The sequence below is a fragment of the Apus apus genome, chromosome Z, assembly GCF_020740795.1.
Source record: "Apus apus isolate bApuApu2 chromosome Z, bApuApu2.pri.cur, whole genome shotgun sequence".
NCBI classification, from domain to species: domain Eukaryota; kingdom Metazoa; phylum Chordata; class Aves; order Apodiformes; family Apodidae; genus Apus; species Apus apus.
Genome location: NC_067312.1, coordinates 56,737,860 through 56,758,346, shown reverse-complemented (window position 1 = coordinate 56,758,346; position 20,487 = coordinate 56,737,860). Strand labels below are relative to the sequence as shown.

The window sequence follows — 20,487 nt, the reverse complement described above, 5'->3', positions numbered from 1 at the left end:
TAATCACCCAGATAGAAATTTAAAGTTGTGAACATCCACCACCAATCCTGTTCCCTGGGAATGAAGTTTTTACTTATAACCTATTTGTCAGAATATGGTCCCAAAAAGGCACATAGTTTGTCTTGCTGTGTTAACTTTCAATGCCTTTTGCTGAGCAAAATGGATACTGCTTTCTTTTTTAAACTTTTTGTTGTTAATTTCTGATGACTGAGACAAAGAAATGAGCATGAAGATTCTCAGCTGCTGACTCCAGCCACTAATTCAACCTACCAGCCTCTGCTGGCTTTGGCAAATGGTTCTCTTCTAAGAGTGACATCTTTAATGGCCCACTTCCCCTTGTTTCCTTTGCCAGGGACAAGCTATAAAATTATCTAATGGTACTTAAGGATACCTATTAAACTTTCCATCTGTGTACCACATTTGAACTCCACATACTGCCTCGCTACTAACATGGTTTTCATGAGAGAGAGCCACAAAGCTTCCATTGTATATTTCACTTGGTTTTGAGCATCATCCATATTTTGAATTAATTTTTCTTACTTAACATTTTTTTTTAAGCAGAAGTGCAAAACTCTCCAAATTTTTAGTCTTAGCTTTTACAGTCTCAAAGGAAAAAGAAGAGCTTTTAAAATCTCAGAAATTACTCATTATTTGAGCATGTCAGTGTGTGAATGCCGTAAGTGAGACATCCTTTGAAGAAACCTTGTTTTTTGGATGCTTGGAATGTATAGGAGTCAGAATGTTATTCATGGCAATGTGCAGTCTCTGAATCTAAGGCCATACTGAGCATTAGATTTCAGCAGCATGGTGAAACCTTATTGAAAGAATGAAGTAAAGAGCAGTGGGCAAGTTGTAAGAGTCATCTGTGATCTGGAAAGTGGCAGGCACTGTTTACAAAAGTCTTAACTGAGGGCACCGGTTAGTTCTCAGTGATGCCATACACCCCTGCACTAAGTTGAAATAGCAGAAAATGGTTAAACTGCCCTGGCTGAATGACTATGAATAACTGCCTAAGAAAGTCAAAAAGGCCCAGGATTATTAGTGGGTGAACCAACAGAGTAAGGAGCAACAAGCCAGAGACAGCTGAAGTAGGTTTTACTCCAGCTTGATTAGCTACTGAAATTGGTCAGTTCTTCCCCAAAGGATCTAACCATTCCGATTAATGAGGTGTCATTGCAGGGAATAGGACTTTCATACTGTTGCTTAACTTCAGGAATTAGGCATTCAGTGCTAATCTGTCCATTTTCCTTGCTGGTGTCTTGTTTTGTGTCTTGAATGAATTGACCCAAACAATATGTTTATGAGTGAAATCACAGAATCACAGAATCTTAGGGGTTGGAAGGGACCTCGAAAGATCATCTAGTTCAACCCCCCTGCCTCAGCAAGATCACCTAGAGTACATCACACAGGAATGTGTCCAGGGGGGTTTTGAATGTCTCCAGTGAAGGAGACATCCAGCCCTTCCCAGTTGCATGACTGCATTTCAACAAGTCTGGTTACCTAGATGTGATAACCTGGCTATGGCTGTGGCCAACAGTAAGGGTTTCAAAAAAATTATGTCTATTTTCAGTAGACCTATGATCATAGAGTAATTTTCTTGTCTGTATTGGTTTGTTTTCCTCCAGAAAATTTGTTTCTGAGTGACTTGATTTGCTTTGACTCACTTCCAGCGCTTTGTGAGGTAAACTATCTCAATTTATCCATAGGTTTTCTGTTTTCTTTCAAGAACCAACATAATCAAAGAACACTACATGAGGGGTTTTCTCCATCTAGTCCTTGGTTTTTTATCCATTTTTTTATTAATCCCCTTTGAAAAAAAAGTGGTCTCTTGATTAGGATGCCATTATGATATTTGCATACTAAAAGTCATTTGGCAGTGTTGAGACTGCAGATGGTAAATGCATAAAATATTGGCTAGAAAAAGAAGCAAAGGATAGGAGTAAATAGTTGAATTCTTCCGCTGTGGAATTGAATGTAGACAGTGGAGTTCTGAAGCCTGACATGCTGGGACTTCAATTGCTTAACATAGTTAAGCTGGAAAAAAGGGTGAGCAGCGAGGTGGTAACATTTGCTGATGTTATTAAGTTATTTGAGGTAGCAGGACAGGGACTGGCTTTGCAGGACTGCTGAAGGCAATACTGTAAGGCAGTAACTGAGCAATAAAAAAGCAGATACAATTCTGTGTAGAAAAATAAAGGTAACACATATAGGGCAACAGTCCTGGCTTCTGTGTAAAATTACCACCTTTGAGGTGATTTACCGTGCAGAAATTAAGACAGTTCATTGCCCATCTAGAACATAAATAGGGAGTAAACCAAAAAGCATAATTACCCAATTGTGTAAATCCCTGCTTCTTCTGTACCTTCTTGTAGTTCTGTCATCACAGAGAAGATCGTGTTAAAACTGGAAGTTTCAGAGAGTGCAAAGAGGATGAGGAAAGGCACAAAAATGCTTCTGAATTAGTAACAGAGGAGTTGATTTAGCAATGTCTCCACAGAAACAAGGTGAGCTGACAAGCAGGAAATGGTATGGGCGCTGCAGGCAGGGCTTGCCAGTTCACAGCCTCATCCAACCTGAGAACTGTCCAGGGAGAAGGGCATACAAGGAACACCAGTGCTTGGCAGACTGTGGAGCACCTGTCCAAGCTGCAAGTGGAAGTACTACAGGCATATTTATGGAGGAGCAGTTTGAAGGGAGATCCATCACAGACTACTGAACAAATAGACCTACACTAGAGAAAATGGCAGAAAACAAGGACAGCATTAGGAGAAAGAATCATATATAGAATATGGGATGAACCAGAGCACTTGTTTTCCTGTTAAGTATGAATTAAATTGCCTTCATAAAGTCTTCATAAAGTCATTTTTGGAATTGCCTTTACATCTGACCCCCTGAGCTTTTCGACAACAGGAATGCTTTAATGGAATTACATACTCAAATAATAGTTTGGGGAAATTAACTTGTGGAGGTTATGTTATCTCCTCTTTTCCCCTCCAAGTATGGGGTTTCTAAAGTGATTACAAATAAAAATGGCAGAAATTGTCCTTCTTCATCACAGAGAGGTTTTGTCAGAAAAATTAAAGAGAACATTTTAATTGTATGTTTTTGGTTCGAACAGCCTAAATTTAATTGAAAACAGTAACTTAGAGGTAAGTGGATCAGGAAGGTTGATCTGTATGCTGACTGATGAAACAAGATATTTTGCACTTGAGTTTATTTAATATTTCAAGAGCTGCTGCATGTTCTCCTTTTTGCAGCAGAAAGTTCAGCACAGATACTGCAGCTGCTTTTAGTGCTTAGTAGGGCATCCTGAAAACATTCATGCTGTAAACAGATTTGAATTGGCAGAGTGTCACAAACATCTCAGATTAAGGGATTGTTGCAGCCTTTATTCTAATCTGAAGTTTACTGCTAGGAAAGAAGTGAAAGTATTACAGGCTATACATACTGATTCATGACCTATACTCCGAGAGAGCTTTCCGTGTGTATGTGTGTTTTTATATATATATGTATATATATATACACATACACATATATTTATATTCCCCCAAAATTTGACTTATTTCAATGAAGAATCAAATCAAAGCTATTAACAAACCTCTGTCAGGAGGAGAGGAGAGTTTTTTCCATTGATCTCGTGGCCAGGCTCCAGTGTTTCCATACTTTTTCCTTACATTCACTCATCAGGTTAATAAACTCTCTTGTCCTGTTGTAAACTGTTATATGCCAAATGGCTGCTGTAATTTCTGTCCCAGAAGAGGCTGCCTTTTGTTCACCTATACTATAGTCTCTGCTAAGGCAGGGAGAACACTAAATTAATCTAAAGGGTCTCCAGGCCTATTTTAGACTATCTAGATATTAATGCCATATAAAGTCATTCCAGTGCAATGCTGCAACTAATTTCATTTTGTTACTATGGAGAAGATGGATCTTCCAGTGCAGACAAATATGTTTGACAAGTTACACTGTCATACGACCATGACTCTGCAGCTTTTCATCGCATTCAGTGTTTTCATTGCCTTGAAGACCTAGAGATCTGTTTTAATGGGTAAATCAGCAGATTATTGTCTGGGGTAAAACTAGCCTTGCTTACATCAAGAGTGTTCTGCTCTCTGGCATTGCAGTGTTTCTCCTCTGATCCTCTGCAGCAGCAGAAGTAAAAAGGAACAGGGAGGAGCTAAAATTGTAGTCAGGAACAGCCACTGTAAATCTGCTTAAAATACAAGGGATCTGGCTTATCCAGCATATAGATTAGGTCCCTTATGCTGCGATGATACATCCTGCACCAGGGTACATGCAGCTTTTCTGCAGGAGAAGACTGGCTGTTAGTACAGCACTGGCAGTACAGCACATGCCTCAGAGGGGTGTAAGTACAGTCATGCTGGCTATCTTTCTTTCTGGTTATGGCATGCCCATCTACTCCCCACTGAATTGTTTCCCAATTGTATATATAACCCTGAGTTATATATGAAAAAAGGAGCTTCTGCTGTGTAACTGGGATGTTTGAAAGCTGCTGCATGTTCTTGGGACATAATGGGGAGCTGTGGGGTTTTGAATACCAGGTTAAGAAAAAAGACCCTTGTGTTACCTTCTTCTCATACAGCAGCACTGGGACTCAGCCTACAGATGAATCAAGGCTGCTAGTTCACTCATCCAGAAATATTTTTTCAGCAAGTAGCAGCTAGCTTAAAAATTTCAATGTCATCTTTGTATTTCTTTGCTGTTTAATAACATTGGGCTGGCAATTAAATGAATGACAGATACTCTCTCTTAGCCCCTCTCCTTTCCCCTATGGAGAAAGGAGAGAGAATAAGGGAGAAGGATTTTAAGGTTGGAAACTACACTACACAGCTTCAATGAAACAATAGTGATGAAAAGAAAAATAATGTAATAAGTACCAGAGGCTACAGGGCAGGCACTAAAGAAAACCCTGAACTTGACTCATGGTGTCAGCAGCAGACAGGAGCTGGATGCAGGAACTCAGGGATTCAGGAACACTTGAATTGGGATCAAAGGCAGATGAATGGATGGAATCGTCTCAGGACGCCAGCCATGGATGAAGAGGATCTTGACCCTCATGTTCCTTCAGATTTATACAGAGTATGATTTGTATGGGATGGAATACCTTGTGTGGTCAGTTTTGGTTGCAGGTGTGACCTTCCTTCTGTTTCTGGAGCATAAGATGTTTTTCAGAACCAAGCAGTTGCCTTAGTTCTACATACCATTCTCCAGCAGTAACTGTAAACATTGAGTGTTATCAGTCCTAGAAGCAGGCACTGACTGAAAATCATGTTCTAAAATTTCAGCAAGTGCAGCTACTTACAAAGGACTTAACTGACAAGTAAAATCACTAGAAAGAAAATTTCTTCTATCCTGGCTCAAACCAGGACATAAACATATCTGAGCAATGTAGTTTGGTGTTTTTACATTTCTCTTTACAGTATCACCTTGCAGACAGTGAAGTAGTCATCTTTCTTGGAAATTCTTTTCACTGTTACAAATAATCCAAAGTTTAAATAAATACTTGGATTTGTGGTAGGTTTGGGTTTGTTGGGGTTATTTTCCTTTTTTAACTTCCTCTCCTTTTTTAGCTACAAAGTTCCAGAAAAGGAATTACTGAACCTTGGCTCCATGTTAAATGAGGGCTTGGACGGGCAAAAGGCAAAGGCTATTAGGGCTGAGCCACAGGACAGAGAACAAACTTCTTAACAAGTCAAGGAACTAAATCTAAGTTAGTCCATTCCCAAGAGCAACTCGTAATGATTATATTCGGGACCTGATTTATTTATAACTATAGCAGCTGCAGTGGGAACAAAACATTAGGCCAAATTCCGACCTCAGAATATAAATCTAGAATAACTTCACTCTTGACTTTTTTTAAATTTTTATGGCATTACATTGGTTTCCTTCTGTTATTGAGATAGAAACGGTACTGTTCTATTAGACTTTTTTTTTTTTTTCTTGAGACTGCCTTTCTGCCATCCTTTTGTCTCACTCTGAATACAAAGAGCAGCACAGTGTATGTTAAAATGAGTGCTGCAGCCTCCTCCATACACTTGTGTGTACCTGGAGGCTGATCTGACTTTGAACCTCCTCCGTACCCTGTGGGCAGGTGAGCTGGCAGGCTCTCCGAGGCTGTGGAGTCTAGCTCACTTCACAGCTGCCAATTGCTTTCAGTGGTACAATAAGGCACTTCTTAACTATTTAGAACACTGTGTCTGTAAATCAGTTTTGCAGGAAGGGGAGAAAGGTCAGAGAGCCATAATGGGTTCTGTCATACCCAGGTGATAAATCTGATTGCAGCAATGTTTCACTGTTTATTTAAGAGTAAATGAAACAGATAGGTTTGCAAAATTGAAGTAGTTCCTTGATGGCAAATGAAACTACAAAGTGTGTCTGAAAACTTAACGCACATGTGGAACCCTGGAAGTTTATTATGCACTCTAGGCTGTTCTGCACTGGCTGCTGGTTTGTTGTTGTTTTTTTTTTCCTGTGCTATTTATGCGTTTTCAAATTGACTGCCTAACACATCTAAAAAGTTGTCAATTTAAAGTCCTCACAAGCAGCAGAAACAGTGTTCTATGGCCTTTGCACTTGCTGCCTGTAACTGTTAAGTGGGAATGTGGCCTGAATAGCAGTTAAAGTATTTGTCAGCTTGGTTTATTAAGCTTGTTTTAGTCACTTAATACAGAAGTATGAGTCTCTTCATTACACTAACATTCATTAGTAACAGTCATATATCAGCCCATGAAAGACTAAACTAATTATTTTCCATTTTGGGACATTCCTGTTTTGGATCAGAAAATACAATGCCTTCAAGAATTCCTCTCTCAGTTCAGTGAACCAGCTTGCAGTGACAAGCCCTTTTTTAACATTTAAGATTTTCTTGGGTATATTTTTAAAATTCTGGATTGGGTAGCTTTTACAAAACTGTGAAGCAGACTGCTGCTGTAATCATTCTTGAATTTAGCCATCTTCTGACAGCTGAGATGTGATATCCCTAAGTTAATAAGTGACTGGGGTTTCTGTTACGGTTTTTGATAGATTATATTTATTTTGTCCTTGGAAATAACTAACCATTTGTTATAATCCAGGTGTTTTGCTAATCGTGTGGAGTTTTGATTCAAATATTGCCAAGACATCTGTACATATTATCTTTTCTTTAGCTTGGTGATGACTCAGTTCATGGCTTCAGCAATTAGGCCGTCTCCTTTGTGACCTTTGATATTAGCTTTAGCATTGAGATGAATGGATGTGACAACCAAAAGCAAACATTTATTTAGGAGATAAAGTAGTTGTGGTTTGATAGATGTGGATGTTTCTCTGGTTCCCAGTTGTACATCAGGAGTAAGAAGGGCTGCACTGCATTTCTAAAGCTGCTTGAAATTATATAAAAAATGTTTTCCACCCACAAACCCAGTATAGGCAAAAAAAACCCCAAACAACAAATAAACCAAGACACTTGTCCACATTATCTGCACCTAGACCATGGCAAATGTAGAGGCAGTTCAGGGATGCCCTGGGCAGGACATGCATGCATGCTGATGTGCTTCCCCACTTACATACTATCAGGCACAGCTGTGTTCACATCTGAAATGGGTATACCCTCGTACATCCTTGTCCAGGGAGTCCAAAACAAGGTGCACACTTCTGTTGATGAGACCCAGACTCATTACAGCCACAGCTGATAGCTTATGTAATCTCTATTAAAAAAATCTGTTTTCAGAATGGAGAATCTCACTGTATGTCCTCATGTTCTCCTTAGTGAAACTGGGCAATTTGCCCATTAATTCACCACTGTTACTGAGCAGTAACTGAGTGGTGAGCAGTATTCAACAGGAGACTGAAATGTGAAAAATGGAAAGCTTACAACAGCGTTAATATGTCTGTCTTCTTTCTGTAAATAATACATGTTTTCCTTGTTCAGAGCATGAGCTGGACTTTTAGGGAGTATGGGACTGGTTAGCTGTGAGTTTTGTTTTTGGTTTTATTTTCAAAAGAAGCATTAACTACAGTTATGCAGTTCAAAACTTCCTAAAACAGAACTATACCAAAAAATCAAGAGGGGGCAACTAAGCAAAGTAGCAGTAGAATTCTGAACATGGCATAAAGTCTTAATGTCTGAGGCACAATCACAGAATGAGATGAACTCTGCAGCTTTTTGAGGCAGCTCAGTAGTACACAATACCATGCAAGATCAGTCTTTAATAAAGGGTGGTTTTGATGAAACTATTGGTGTGACGTTGTGAACACTTCTCTGCTTACTTGAAAGTGTTGCGTTTGCTACTGCTTTAGAGTTTACAGCTGCAAAGTGGTGTAATTTCTGAGATATTTTGGAAGAGCTGTTCCTGTCTCTCTTCAAGAGCAATCCGATTGGTACACATAACTGGGAGGAAAGTGAAAGCAAAGGGGTCTCTTCATCAGTCAGTTCTTTCAAACTCATTATTAAATTTGATGTTGTGAAATGTCACTGTTGAGTAAGGTCTATCACTCTGTCACTTCTGGGACAAACTCTGTATGTATCAGTATGGGGAGCTGCCATCTCAGGATGTAAAGGCATTGATGTTAATTGGACAGTGCACTGAACTGCAGTGAAAATCACATTTCTGGGCATTACAATACTGGAAGCTCCTTAATTAAACTACTCAGGGGAAAAGGACCAGTGCATGTTGGTTTTGATCTATTAAAGTTGCTTAACTGTTTGGTTATCTTCGGTGTTAGCATTCAGATAAATGTAGGCATCAAGTGATCTTCTGGATTGGAAAGGAAGGCCTATGAATTCATAACCTAGTTTGCAGTTACAAACTCATGCTTTGCTCCAAAGCTGTTGTCTTGGGAGGACGACAGGACGATTATGATAACCCTGCCTTCTCTATTCACAGGTGTTCCCTTTCCAAAGAACTTCCTTCAGATCTGCAAGAAGATACTCTGCCGGCTTTTTCGAGTGTTTGTTCACGTCTACATCCATCACTTTGACCGTATCATCCTTATGGGGGCTGAGGCCCATGTCAATACCTGTTACAAGCATTTTTATTACTTTGTGACAGAGCTCAACCTCATAGACCGCAAAGAACTAGAGCCTTTGGTAAGTGTGGGGTCTAGGAAGACAGCTCTAGTAAATTTTTTTCCTCCCTTCACTGGGCCTTCACAACACTTGTTGCAGTGGGTTTCCTCTGGCGTTAAGGTCCATGGTTGAACACAGGCAGTTTAAAGGGCTGAACTCTCGCCTCTATCCTTGGTCTCATATCTGCTGCAGTATTTGTGAGATGCTCAGTAGGCTCAGTTGAAAGAGAAGAGTGCAGTGTATTTATAATAGAAAAATACAGGGTCGGAAATACTACCATTTGAAAATCGGTTATTTTTTCCTTTGCTTTTTCTTGTAGTATGTATTTTATATACATATTATTTTATTCTGTGTTTTTTCACTGGTCAGTAACAGCATGGTATTCATAGCAGTCACTTGAATGCCTGAAAAAGGAACATTGGTCTATATAAAGGTGTAAGATTTTTTTATTATTATTATTATTGTTGTTGTTGTTGTTGCTATTATTATTGTTATTGTTGTTGTTATTATTGTTATTGTTGTTATTATTATTGTTATTGTTATTATTTTATCTTTTAGTACGTGTTTGTGAAGGAAATGAGCATGTTAGATCCAGAGTGTGCTCTGGATCTATGAGATAAATGAGGTGAGACAAAGGTTCAGACAATTAGCAGTGTAACAAATCCAGACACTTCCTTTTGGACTGAAATAGATCAAAATTAAATTCATAGTTTCCAAAAGTAAGGCTACAGAAACTGAGCTTTTGCTGTTGTTTTCAAATGCAAATAAAAGTGTAAGCAGAGAAGGAAAAGAAACAATTAAGAAAGCAGTTTATGCACAAACCCTCACTGTGGGTGTTTAGCCAGCTTTAAAAGGGCTCAGGGCAACATTTCTCCATGGGTCAGTGTTTGGAAAATACTGTGTAGTACAGCTTATTGGTGAAGTGCTAGAACCACTGGGTTTTGGGGTTTTTGTTTCACAGAATCACAGAATGGCAAAGGTTGGCTGACAGCTATGGATATAATGTAGTCCAAAACCTGGCTCAAAGCAGTGTCACCTAGAGAGGGCTGCCCAGGACCGCATCAAGTGTTCAGTTACTACACATAAATGCACATTGTAAGGACGTGTATAGCACAGATGGTGTGAAACACTCTGAAAGTGTGACACAGTGAGGCTGCCTGCTTCTCTGCACAAATTTGAGCTGTTGCAGGTGTAGTGTATACATAGGCTTATGTTGACAGAAGGACAGTGCCTGGAAAGTCGGACAAAATGGTTGGTCTTGTTTTCAGCAGTTCACAAGGCCTACTGAAAAACTCTGCCTATGGCATGTGTTGATAACTTCCAATGTATCTATGGTTTCTTTCTAGATAGGAACACTTGATACACCCTTTAATCGTGTCCTAAGCGACAGAAAGAAGGCCTGAAAGAGAGAACTTCTTTGCCAGACTAGTGGTCTTACGTTAGCTGTAGCTGCTAAAACTAAGGATGTGTCACAAGCAAGATAAAAGGCAGGATATCTCAGAGGTAGGAAGAGAGGCAATCTGAAAGCCCTTAAAAGATCTGTGTTTTGGAACACAGAGAGCACATAAATGATTTAATGCTGCAGTTACTGGTTAGCAGCATTCATGCACTAAGCAGACAGACAAAGGATCTGGACCATAGTGGTGCAGGAGGTGGCCAAAGTCCAGCTGCAGAGCAAGCTAGGAACATTCTCCAACTATTATGCCCTTTTCTTTGCATTCCATCATTCCCTCCCTTAACAGAGTTATCCTTAGGTTCATCATATAATGCAGTATTACTAACCTTGCTGAGAGGAAGGGTCTCGAAGGAAAATATTTCATCTGCACTGGGGAGGAGGGCGCCTTGTCAGCACACTGATAAAGCTCCACCTCATTCCATCTTCCTGTCCTTGATTTGTGTGGGTGCCAGCAGTGTGGAAATACAGAAAAAAAACACATCTGTATTTTTGTCTTCAGCTGGACAGACAGAAGGGAAGGATTTGCCAAACAAAAGCAGACATTACAAATAATCTTGAGTTTTAATGCAGTAGCTCAGGACAAACTGTGCCCTGCCAACTTTGCCATGGCAGGAAATGAGCCCACATTGTTTCCTTTAATTAGAAAATGGGCCAAGAGCTGATTAAATAAATGGACTGACACATACTTTAATAAACAGGAAGACAACTGATTTATCAGCATAACATCAAGAAGGGAGAATAACTGGAGAAGCAGGCAGTAGATTAATAGTAATATTAACATGCAGGACTTAGGTTCTTTATTTAAAATAGATTTTATCAACCTTTTGCAACTCAATTGCAGCAGTTATAAAATCAAATTAAGCAAAGGAGTCAAATAGGGTTCCCCTTCCCATTTGACAGTTGCATAACTTGTCAAAGAGGAGGCAACGGCTTAAAATGCTGCATATCTTTTTCCCATTCCCATCACCATGCTGATTTGACAGATCCATGAGTCTTTCATAGAGCTGTTTTATGTGGGACAAAAAAGGAAGCTGGCACACTCATTGACCCCGCAGATGGCCCTGAGGAAAAAAAGGACATGTCCAATTGGCTAATTTTGGGGAAAAGAAGTCTGAAAGAAGAACAGTCTGAAAGTGCTGGCTCCCTGTGTGACTGGCTTTCTTTTCCACTGGCAGTAGTTCACCTTAATTCACTTCTTAGCCTCTTCCCATGGCCAGAACTGTTTAGCAGAGTGGTGCCCATTACCTGCATCCCACTTTCACCCTGTGTAGGTGACTACTTGTATAGCGTGCTTTAAATGCGCTTTATAGTGAGAATCTTAATGCAGCTGCCTCAGCACAGTAACTTACTGTTCACACTGCAATCCAGCTATGGCACATAATGCCCCTCCTGCTTCCTTCATGTGATTTCTCTAACAACGGATTTCATAGCATGTAGGATTTAAGTAGTATGCCAGAGTAAGCATAAGCACATGAGATAAACAGTCTTGGTTCAGAGAATTTGACTTAGTTCATTCACAGTTAAAAACCCTTTTGATTACAGATCTGAATATTGAGGGGAAAAAAATAATTAAACAAATTACTTCATGAAGAAACACCTTTCTTCACCAGGCTCTAATTCAGTAAAAATCTCCTCCCACTGCCAGGTTTCAACTCACCTTTGTTTTGCTACACATTGCACTCAGCTACTCTTAATCTGTGGTGAGGTGAGGGCCAGTGCAGGGGACATAAATGACTAGAGGCACCACGTGTTTCTCTGACTTCTTGAAGTTTTGACACAAGGTGGGTTATCTGCAACAATTTCAGGGCTATTGGAAGTAGCTGTGACTGGCCCAGGGCATTTCATGGTCTCCCACCACAAGTGGTCCCTGTAGCCCCCTGCTACCAATACCCTGCCAGTTATGCCAAGTAGAGAACATCCTCTGCAAAGTAAGTTATATGCAATCTCTTAGTTGAAGCCTTGGTTTCTGTGTCCAGTTTTGTTGTGGATTTCTAACCTGTCCCTTGGTAATAACTCTCTTAATGCATTTTTTAATGTGGAATATAGGAATATTTAGCGCTTGACAGAAGTATCATGAACATGAATTCAACAGTATTTTCAAAGTACTTTGATGCCACAAAATAAGGATTGTAAAAAAATAGTTTGCTCCTGGTTTAATTTTCTATCTTCAGCAGTAAGCTATATCCTTGACACATACAAAAGGAATGGGAAGACCAAACTTCCTGTGTTCCTTAACTTGACAATCACTGATTTGCTTTGCTGTTTAGGAATTTCACTGGTGAAAACAGAAAGTGTGGAAGCACCACCCCATCATTCTTCCTAAGTCTGTGGCAGTATCAGGTCACAGAAGACTTTTCTCTAGCATAAATAGCTTCAAAGAGTAGTTCCTCCTCCCATTCCTCAGTGTGAGGGGGTGGGGTGCCTCTTTTAGCAGTAGCTGGTGACCACCTTCAGATGCCTGATTTGGCCTGGCGATTGCAGAGCCTGTTTACTGCTGCTCCCCAAGCTTAGCTGAAGCAGGCACAGATCCTTGTCATGAAACCTGAGGATCTGTGCAGCTATAGCAACGTGACCTCTAGAAAGGGCAGGAGGAAGAAAAAACTAAAACCTTCTGAGAAGCAATAAAGTTAATGCCAGATATGAATTAAACCACAGAGTGCTGGGTTTTTTCCCCCCAACAGGAGAGTGCCTGTCAGAGAAAGGAAGGCAAAGAATCCAGCAGCTATACTTCTCCTTCAGTAATGTAGTAGTCTTCTGATTCAGACATCTTTCAGATTTGTGACTGAATGGCAGTGCAAAGCATTTTGTTGGATAAAAGTTAGTTGATCATGCAGCCAAGTCTGCTTCCAGTTTCTCAGCATTGATGTATGTGTATTGCAGTATCTTACTCAGATTTCTGAACCTGTGCCTTTTAATTTGCCTGGTATTTCACTGTGCCTTGTGTTTGTCAGACCTACATTAAAAAATATCCTGTAGGTCTGACATTTTTTAAAAAATCAATTAAAAAGAAATAAATATGTGGTGGGATTTCAGTGTTAAATTTAGAGGTCTGAGCATGGTGTAATTCATTTGAAGGAGCAAAGTTCCCAAGGTGCATTTATTTTTTTAAAACTTGTGGGAGGTATAGGCCTAGCTCTTTTTCTCGCTATTAATATGTTACACATTAATGTAACCTTAACTTGAATATCTAAATAGGAAAGATAGGGGCAGGAAAAAAAAAACCACCATATATTCTGTCTTTTTGCTGTGCAATACTGCATAGAGGGCCTGAGAATGTGTGCAGGGCTTGTATGTTCAGTATGTACACTGAAACTCATATTCTAATAAAAAACCTAGGTGGCAAACCCAAGTGTATATAATCTCTTCATGGCAACCCAGTTATAGAACTGTGGTCACATCAAGGATTCATTGATATATCATCCTGATGAGCAGTGAGAAGTGCCCTGTCTAGTAGGAAGGAATTACACACATGGTTTGAGTACATTTGCTTCTCTCACAGCTATTAGGAATTGTAAATGCACAAATCTGTTTGCCAGAGTTACCAGTACATGTAATTTTTTTAAGTTGTTTGTTTGTGTGGTTTGTTTGTTTGTTTTGTTTTGTGTTGTGTTTTTTCCTGTTTAACCAATGTATTGTCCTCTTACAGAGTAAAGAGGACCTTTTGTGCTCTTTTTGAAATACCAATACATTGCAAACCAGTCAGACTCCCAGCAGATTTCTATGAAACTTTGGAAACTCTTGATAGCAGTGAAGTTTCCCTCAGAGGACAGGGATAAAAGACAGCATATCTGCTTTGCTCATCTACTAAAAGACTTTTTTTTTTTTTTAAATAAGTCTCATTCTGTGAAAGCTGTGACCTCTTTTCTCAGAAGTAGTTTTTTATAAACATTTGGTTTATGAGAACAAGAAGTAATAATGACAGTTGAATGAAGAAAAATAAGTAAGGTTATTATTTATGCGTGCTGTTCTGATAACTGTGTAAATGCTGATTTCATTTAGATGCAGAGACAATCAGCCATGGTAGCAAGTGGATAACATTGGGGCTGGAAGTGGTGGCAGTCAGTGAAGCTCAGTGTATTAAAATGGTGAAACTGGTAATTGCCTCCATGATGATGGAGTTCATCTGCAGGATAAGCAAAGACAGTAAGGTTTTCTTGCTTTATTCTCTGTTATTCTCAGTGTTAAAGTTTCCATCAGCTTTACAGCATGATCCCCTTCTAATAACATTTTCATCCAATATTTGAAGCTGCTTAGAAGTAACCATCTAAATGTTTGGGTTTTTTCCCCATCTCTGTAGAAAACTGTCTTTCTGAATGGAATTTGTAGTGCTTCTCCAGGCCCTCTACTAATTAAAGAGATGAGTGTTTAATACATTAACCTAATAATTAAGCTCTGTTTGGTTGATTGGGGTTTTTGTTGGGGCATTTTTTGGTTGTTGTTTTTCTTCTCTATCTTTTTTTCCTCCAGGAAGCAGTATTATATATCTTTTGCAAAAAACTATTATGGTCTGGGTGACAGAAGATTTTTAAGTTTAACAAAGCAGTCCCACACAATCTGATCTTAAATGTCAGGGATGGAGCATCTACTATTTCTCTGGGCCACCAGAGAGAGAGAGAGAGAGACCTTTTGTTTCCTCTGTGATCTTAAGTAGATAACTCACGGAAAAAAGCATTTAGGCTTGGGCACCCATTCACCACCCCACCTATTGTTTATAGCAGTGATTGCATACCTCAATCTTTCATCCCATTTTGAGTCCTGTGGGCAAATTAGGCATTTAATTAAGCCATTAGTGCACTCTACTATCCCATTAGACTGTGGGTAGTATGAGACATGAAATGTCCATTTAATACCTTTCCTTTTAGCCCACTGTTGTACGAGATGTGAGGTGAAATGAGTTCTGCTGGATAGCAATTACCAGTCTGTTGGGTTTTCTCCTGTCAGTATACAGAAACAGGGGCAACTAAAGAAGTAGAGGCAATTTTTTTTGTAAATTTGGAGTAAACATTTTCTAAATGAAGGTTCAAGGCATGGCTCTAAGTAAAAATGCCAGAAAATAAAAGGAGTTTTGGGTATGACTTAACTGTTACAAGTCTGGCTTCAGCCTTCCTATCCAGGTCAATTAGCTGAGTATAGATTAGTTGTGCAGCCAAGGATCCTAGACCATGTGATCTGTCCTATTCCATAGTAAACACCCTCTTTTGTGATCTGGATGTAAAGAGGTTTATCCAAGTCATTATTATTTGCCAGTTGTTGAAATTTTTGTGAAGAAAATAAGAAAAAAAGTCTCAGAGGTCATAGCTGTTGGTGCTTTGAGGAACAGTATGTAAAATGTTATTTTAAACCTTTTACTTCTTCTTCTACTTACTCTGTGGTTCTGATTTGACAATGAAAAGGCCATCAAGTGGCCCCATGGGTGCATCCCTGAGCCTCTCTGCCTGCATATGGGATTCCCCTGGGGTGTGGTTTGCTTTTCTCTCTGTGAAAGGATAGAGGAGTAGGTGCCAGTGCTGTTGTGTCTGCTCCAGCAGAGTCTTCTACTCATGAACCACAGATCAGACGGGTTGTTTGTGTATTGCCTTCTTGCCCAGCCCTGGGCTGCCCAGCCTGAGTTGTGACAGGGCCCATATTTAATAACCCAGGAAGGTCAGAACTGGAGCCCTTTGCTTTCTAAACTCCTGCTGCAGTAGAGGACCTTACGAGTGGCTGGATCCGGTCCTGTACCTGTCACATCTCAGACGGGGCAGTGCACAGGACTGAACCCCCTTGCTTTCTAGACTTCCTTCAGAGAGGAGCCCAGGTGTGGCTGGGCCCAAAATCCTTCTCTCAGACCTGGTCTTTTCTCAGAGAGTAAATTTATCATGGTCTAAGTAAAAACTCCACCGTCCAATATGCCTTGATCAGATTAAGGTGTAGTGACATGCAAGGCCTGTTTATAACAAATAACACATTTATTACACTAGTAGCAGTTAATACTGAACAATCTAAACAAAACCATCCACATACACAGTAAGTAAGGAAAAGGAAACAAAAAGAAAAGGGGAGGAGACAATAAAGAGAGAGAGAGACAGAGAGAGAGAGCTTGAGGACAGGAAAATCACCAGTCCTGGATCCAGCGTCCTTGGTCCAGCCAACAGGGGAGGATCGGTGTCGATGGTCAATGTTGGTGAAACTCCCAGAGCCCACCATTGCAGCCCCCTATTTTATAGGCCTTGAATCTTGATTTCACAACAAGAAGTACACGTGATTGAGCCATACAGTGTGAACAGCTGGAGCGGAGCTATGCTCCCTCCGCCCTTCAGTCCTTGTCAGTCACCTCACCCATGCAGACCCGAGGCCGTATGCAGGCCATGGCTGCAGTCTCCATCCTCCCAGGCCAGCCTTTTGGGATGCATATGAGACTTGGGGGTTTCGACACCATTTCCCAAAATAGGTCCTGAGGGCTGGTCCCTCACAGGTTGTTACACGGATATCAAGTTCCTTAACCATAAGAATACAGTAAGGCTGGGCAATGCTTTTTTGGGGGCTGCAGTATTTGAAGACATGAGTTAATGGCAGGCTACTTGTGGAAGGTTGTTTTTTCTCAGTGGGAGAAGTGGGACTAGAGAATTGGGCAGGGTGTCTGTTGCTGGCATCTCCTTGTCATCGACTTCGTGGTTATGTCTTCCAGGCTGCTGGGTGCCTCCAGGCAGGGTATCAGGGTATCAGCCCATCAGGAGGTAATACATTTCCTCTAACCATTTCTCTGCTGAGAAACCTTTCTCCGCATCCTAAACCCTCACCACCTTTAGAACAGTTGTCAAAAAGCTAAAACAAGCTGTTGCCACATCATCCTTAGGCTGGCCAGCTGGCAGGAGGAGGAGGCAAGGAGGGGGAACGGCAAGCCCCACTCAGCTGCATTTTGGGGAACTGGAAGTAAGGGTGGGACACAGACACTGAACAAGGATACCAATCTTTGAAGCAGCCCTGTTTTTAATGAAGATAATTTTTGCATTTGTTAATTTTTCTGGTGTTCTTCTAGAATACTATTTTTTATGTCTTTACTCAGGTCACTTTCCTCACTTTCCCTTTTGCACAAGACAGACTGCAAACCATTAAACACTGGTACAAAGGTGATGTCTGGGTTTTTTATGCCTTGTGTTTGCCTCCACATTTGGCTCACACAAGCACAGAAACACCATTTTCTTGGAGGAATATGAGCCTTCATTGGGGAACTCGTTCTTCTCGTAAGCCATTCCAATTTTATCAGCATCTCCTCTTAGGTAGTTTAGTCCTGTTAAAGAGATTCCTTCAGCTAGGGAGGGGGACTGAGGGGGACTTCTCTGCTGACTTCAGTGGAGTGGTACTCTGTGGGAAGCTCACTGGTGCCCATCAGAATCAGGGAGAGATTATCCAGCAGGCTGAAAAGCAATGGAGAGCAGGTGATGCGTTTTTAAAGGGAGGTATCTCAGAGGGAGCATTTGGCAGCCAGGAGTGGTTTGCTCTGTAGAAGACTGAGCAACAGGCTCTGCAGCACACAGCCTGCCTTGTGCTGCCACCCGGCTGAGCCTGGATGCTGCAGGTATGACCCGTCTTCTCATCAGCCTTTTGAGTGAAGCTGAGTTTTTCTGTGCCTGTTTCATAATGACATCGGCCTCTGAGAAACCATTTCCTGTTTGTTTTTCTTTTCCATGGTAAATTCCTCTAAGAAAAAAAACCTAACAACTCGAAGTAGGTCAGTCTCAAAAAGCTTGTAACAATTCACTGTTTCAAGCATCATGGTTTTTGTTTTTTATTTAAAAGCACATCTAGTCCTTTGTCATTGGCTGAAATCAGTAAAAACTTATGCTTAGAGGTCAATGCAGAAGAAGCTTCTGTGCACCAGAGATTATGATCTTTTGTAAGTTTTAACATATTTTTAAAACATTGACGAGCATTTCCAAAACCAAAGCCAAGCAGGTTTTGGTGCAGGAGTTAAGTAGAAGCAGGGAGATAAATTGCAGAGCCATTTGCAGTGACATTCTCGAGAGAGAGTGGGGAGAACAGGATTTAGGGGGAAGACAGTGGATGTAAGGGACCATAAATATAACCGTATAGCCAAACAAAAATCCAGAATGAAAGGAGGGAGAGGCTTGGGAAGAATTTGTGTTACTGTGAAAGATTAATTCTGCCTAGACAGAAGAGTCAGGAATGGCATGGTAGGTTCCTGCTTCATGACTCTTGAGCAGGGAAAATGTCACAGTGGCACAAAGCTAAAACATTTCAGAAAGTTACATGGCAAAAGCCCTCATTTACATCTTGTGCGTAGATTATCTAGGCACCTACCCTTTCCTTTGCTGGGACACATTTATCCGTGTCTAAGCTCCTGCCTTGAATTGTATCTTCTTTTTTGTTAGGGTAAGCATGGAGATGTTCTTTTGCATGCTGAATATGTTGCTTGCAATGTTTTTTTATTCTGTTGGGAGCCGCTTTGCCTCCCACTGCTCCTGAAGGAGAGTGGCCAAGTTCACAATGTTTCCCATACTGTCCACATTACCCCTCTGCTGCTTTTCTAACAAGGAAAGGTGCTACTGTCTGACTGCAATAGCTGTTCAGCAGCAGCTGCAGGAGTGCTGGTGTTTTGCCTGGCAGACTTACCAGCTGTGGTTATTGGTAGTACAGAATGGACGTGCAGACACTGAATGTGTGTACGTTTAGGGGCCTACAAAGATTAACACTGCCTTGAGAAGCATTAGTAGCTCATTCATCTTCAGGTAAGGGAAGCAAAAGAACTATTTAAAATCTGGAAAGCCAATGCAGACTTTGGAAAGTGTTCCCTTCCTGCATGTGTTATAGCTCCTTTTGACTTGCAGCAGATGCTGCTGAGGAAGGTGCTGAACCGTCTTCACCATGTGTGCAGCTCCTCAGTCCACAGCACAAAGTGTGGCACCACAAGCCTGACATTGCCCTGCAGAGGCAGCTCTTGAGTGCCCAGTGCTGGGGAGCAGCCACGCAGCACCTGACATCTTTGTTTGGGAAAAGCAGCTTTGGAAACACTGTCAGACCCTGTTGGCAAAACTTCTGCATGGTGTCCACCCATGCTGGGGTGTGTAGCCCCTGCCCTGTCCTCCCTGAGAAGAGATTCCTGAGGGCTTCAGGTTGAGCAGCGCTGCTGGATTTTTTCTAGATGCCTACTTTTGGCAGAGCTAGTTGGTGTTGATGTATATTCTGTGTTGTTCCTTGGTATTTCCTACATAGTTGCTTTTGCTGATCTCTCGGAGAAAGAAGAGGCAGCAGCATTTTGTACCTGCTTATGTATAAAACAGTAGGAAACTGTCCACTGATCTGCTGAATCCTGTTAAGTTCAGCATTGGATGTTTGTTGCTCCAGAGGAATAAGCCTAACTGTAGTTTTTTGAAAGAAAAACAAAACAACCCCCAGCAAACAGCACAGGTTTATGCCATGTATGCAGATGGCTGTTGGACAGACCATCTGATTCATCTTTCCAGAAAATCTGCTGACAAATACAAAGAGTTTTGTAGAATGGGGTATCCAGTTACCGGAGAGTTTGTATCTCAGTGCCTGTAAATCAGATCAAATAAAATCCTGTACGGATCCCAGACCCCAGTTCCTAATGGAGTCTGTGCATTCTCCACAACCTCATCCTAGAGTCACATGTCACACAGAATGTCACAACTCTGGTCACATACTAGAGAAGATTTGTGGCTACGTGTCCTCTGTGTCCACAAGTGGGAAGAAATAACTAGGCAAAGAATTTAACTCCATGGTTCCTGTCAGTAGCAGCTTTGATGGCAACAACAGGAATCCTTTTCCCTACTTGAAGTGAAAAGGTTTGCTGCTTTTATAGGTGATTTACTTCTTTTTGGTGGGATGCAGTATGGTCAAAAATTACAACATGCTGCATGCTAATTGCAGGTTGTGTTCATTGTCCTTGAAAGTGGCAGAGAGGAGCAGAACCACAGTGGCATATAAAGCCACAGGAATTTGTGAA

The 20,487-nt window shown here is 40.9% G+C and overlaps 1 protein-coding gene across 5 annotated transcripts in view; it reads left to right on the top strand.

The window, feature by feature from the left end:
* The window catches only part of MOB3B (MOB kinase activator 3B), a 92,946-nt gene that overhangs the window by 67,303 nt on the left and 5,156 nt on the right, over nucleotides 1-20,487 (top strand). For all 5 annotated transcript variants that reach the window (XM_051643700.1, XM_051643702.1, XM_051643701.1 and 2 more), the window contains one exon: nucleotides 8,883-9,085. In XM_051643700.1, coding sequence (XP_051499660.1) covers nucleotides 8,883-9,085 — 203 coding nt within the window. The remainder of the gene's footprint in view (nucleotides 1-8,882; nucleotides 9,086-20,487) is intronic.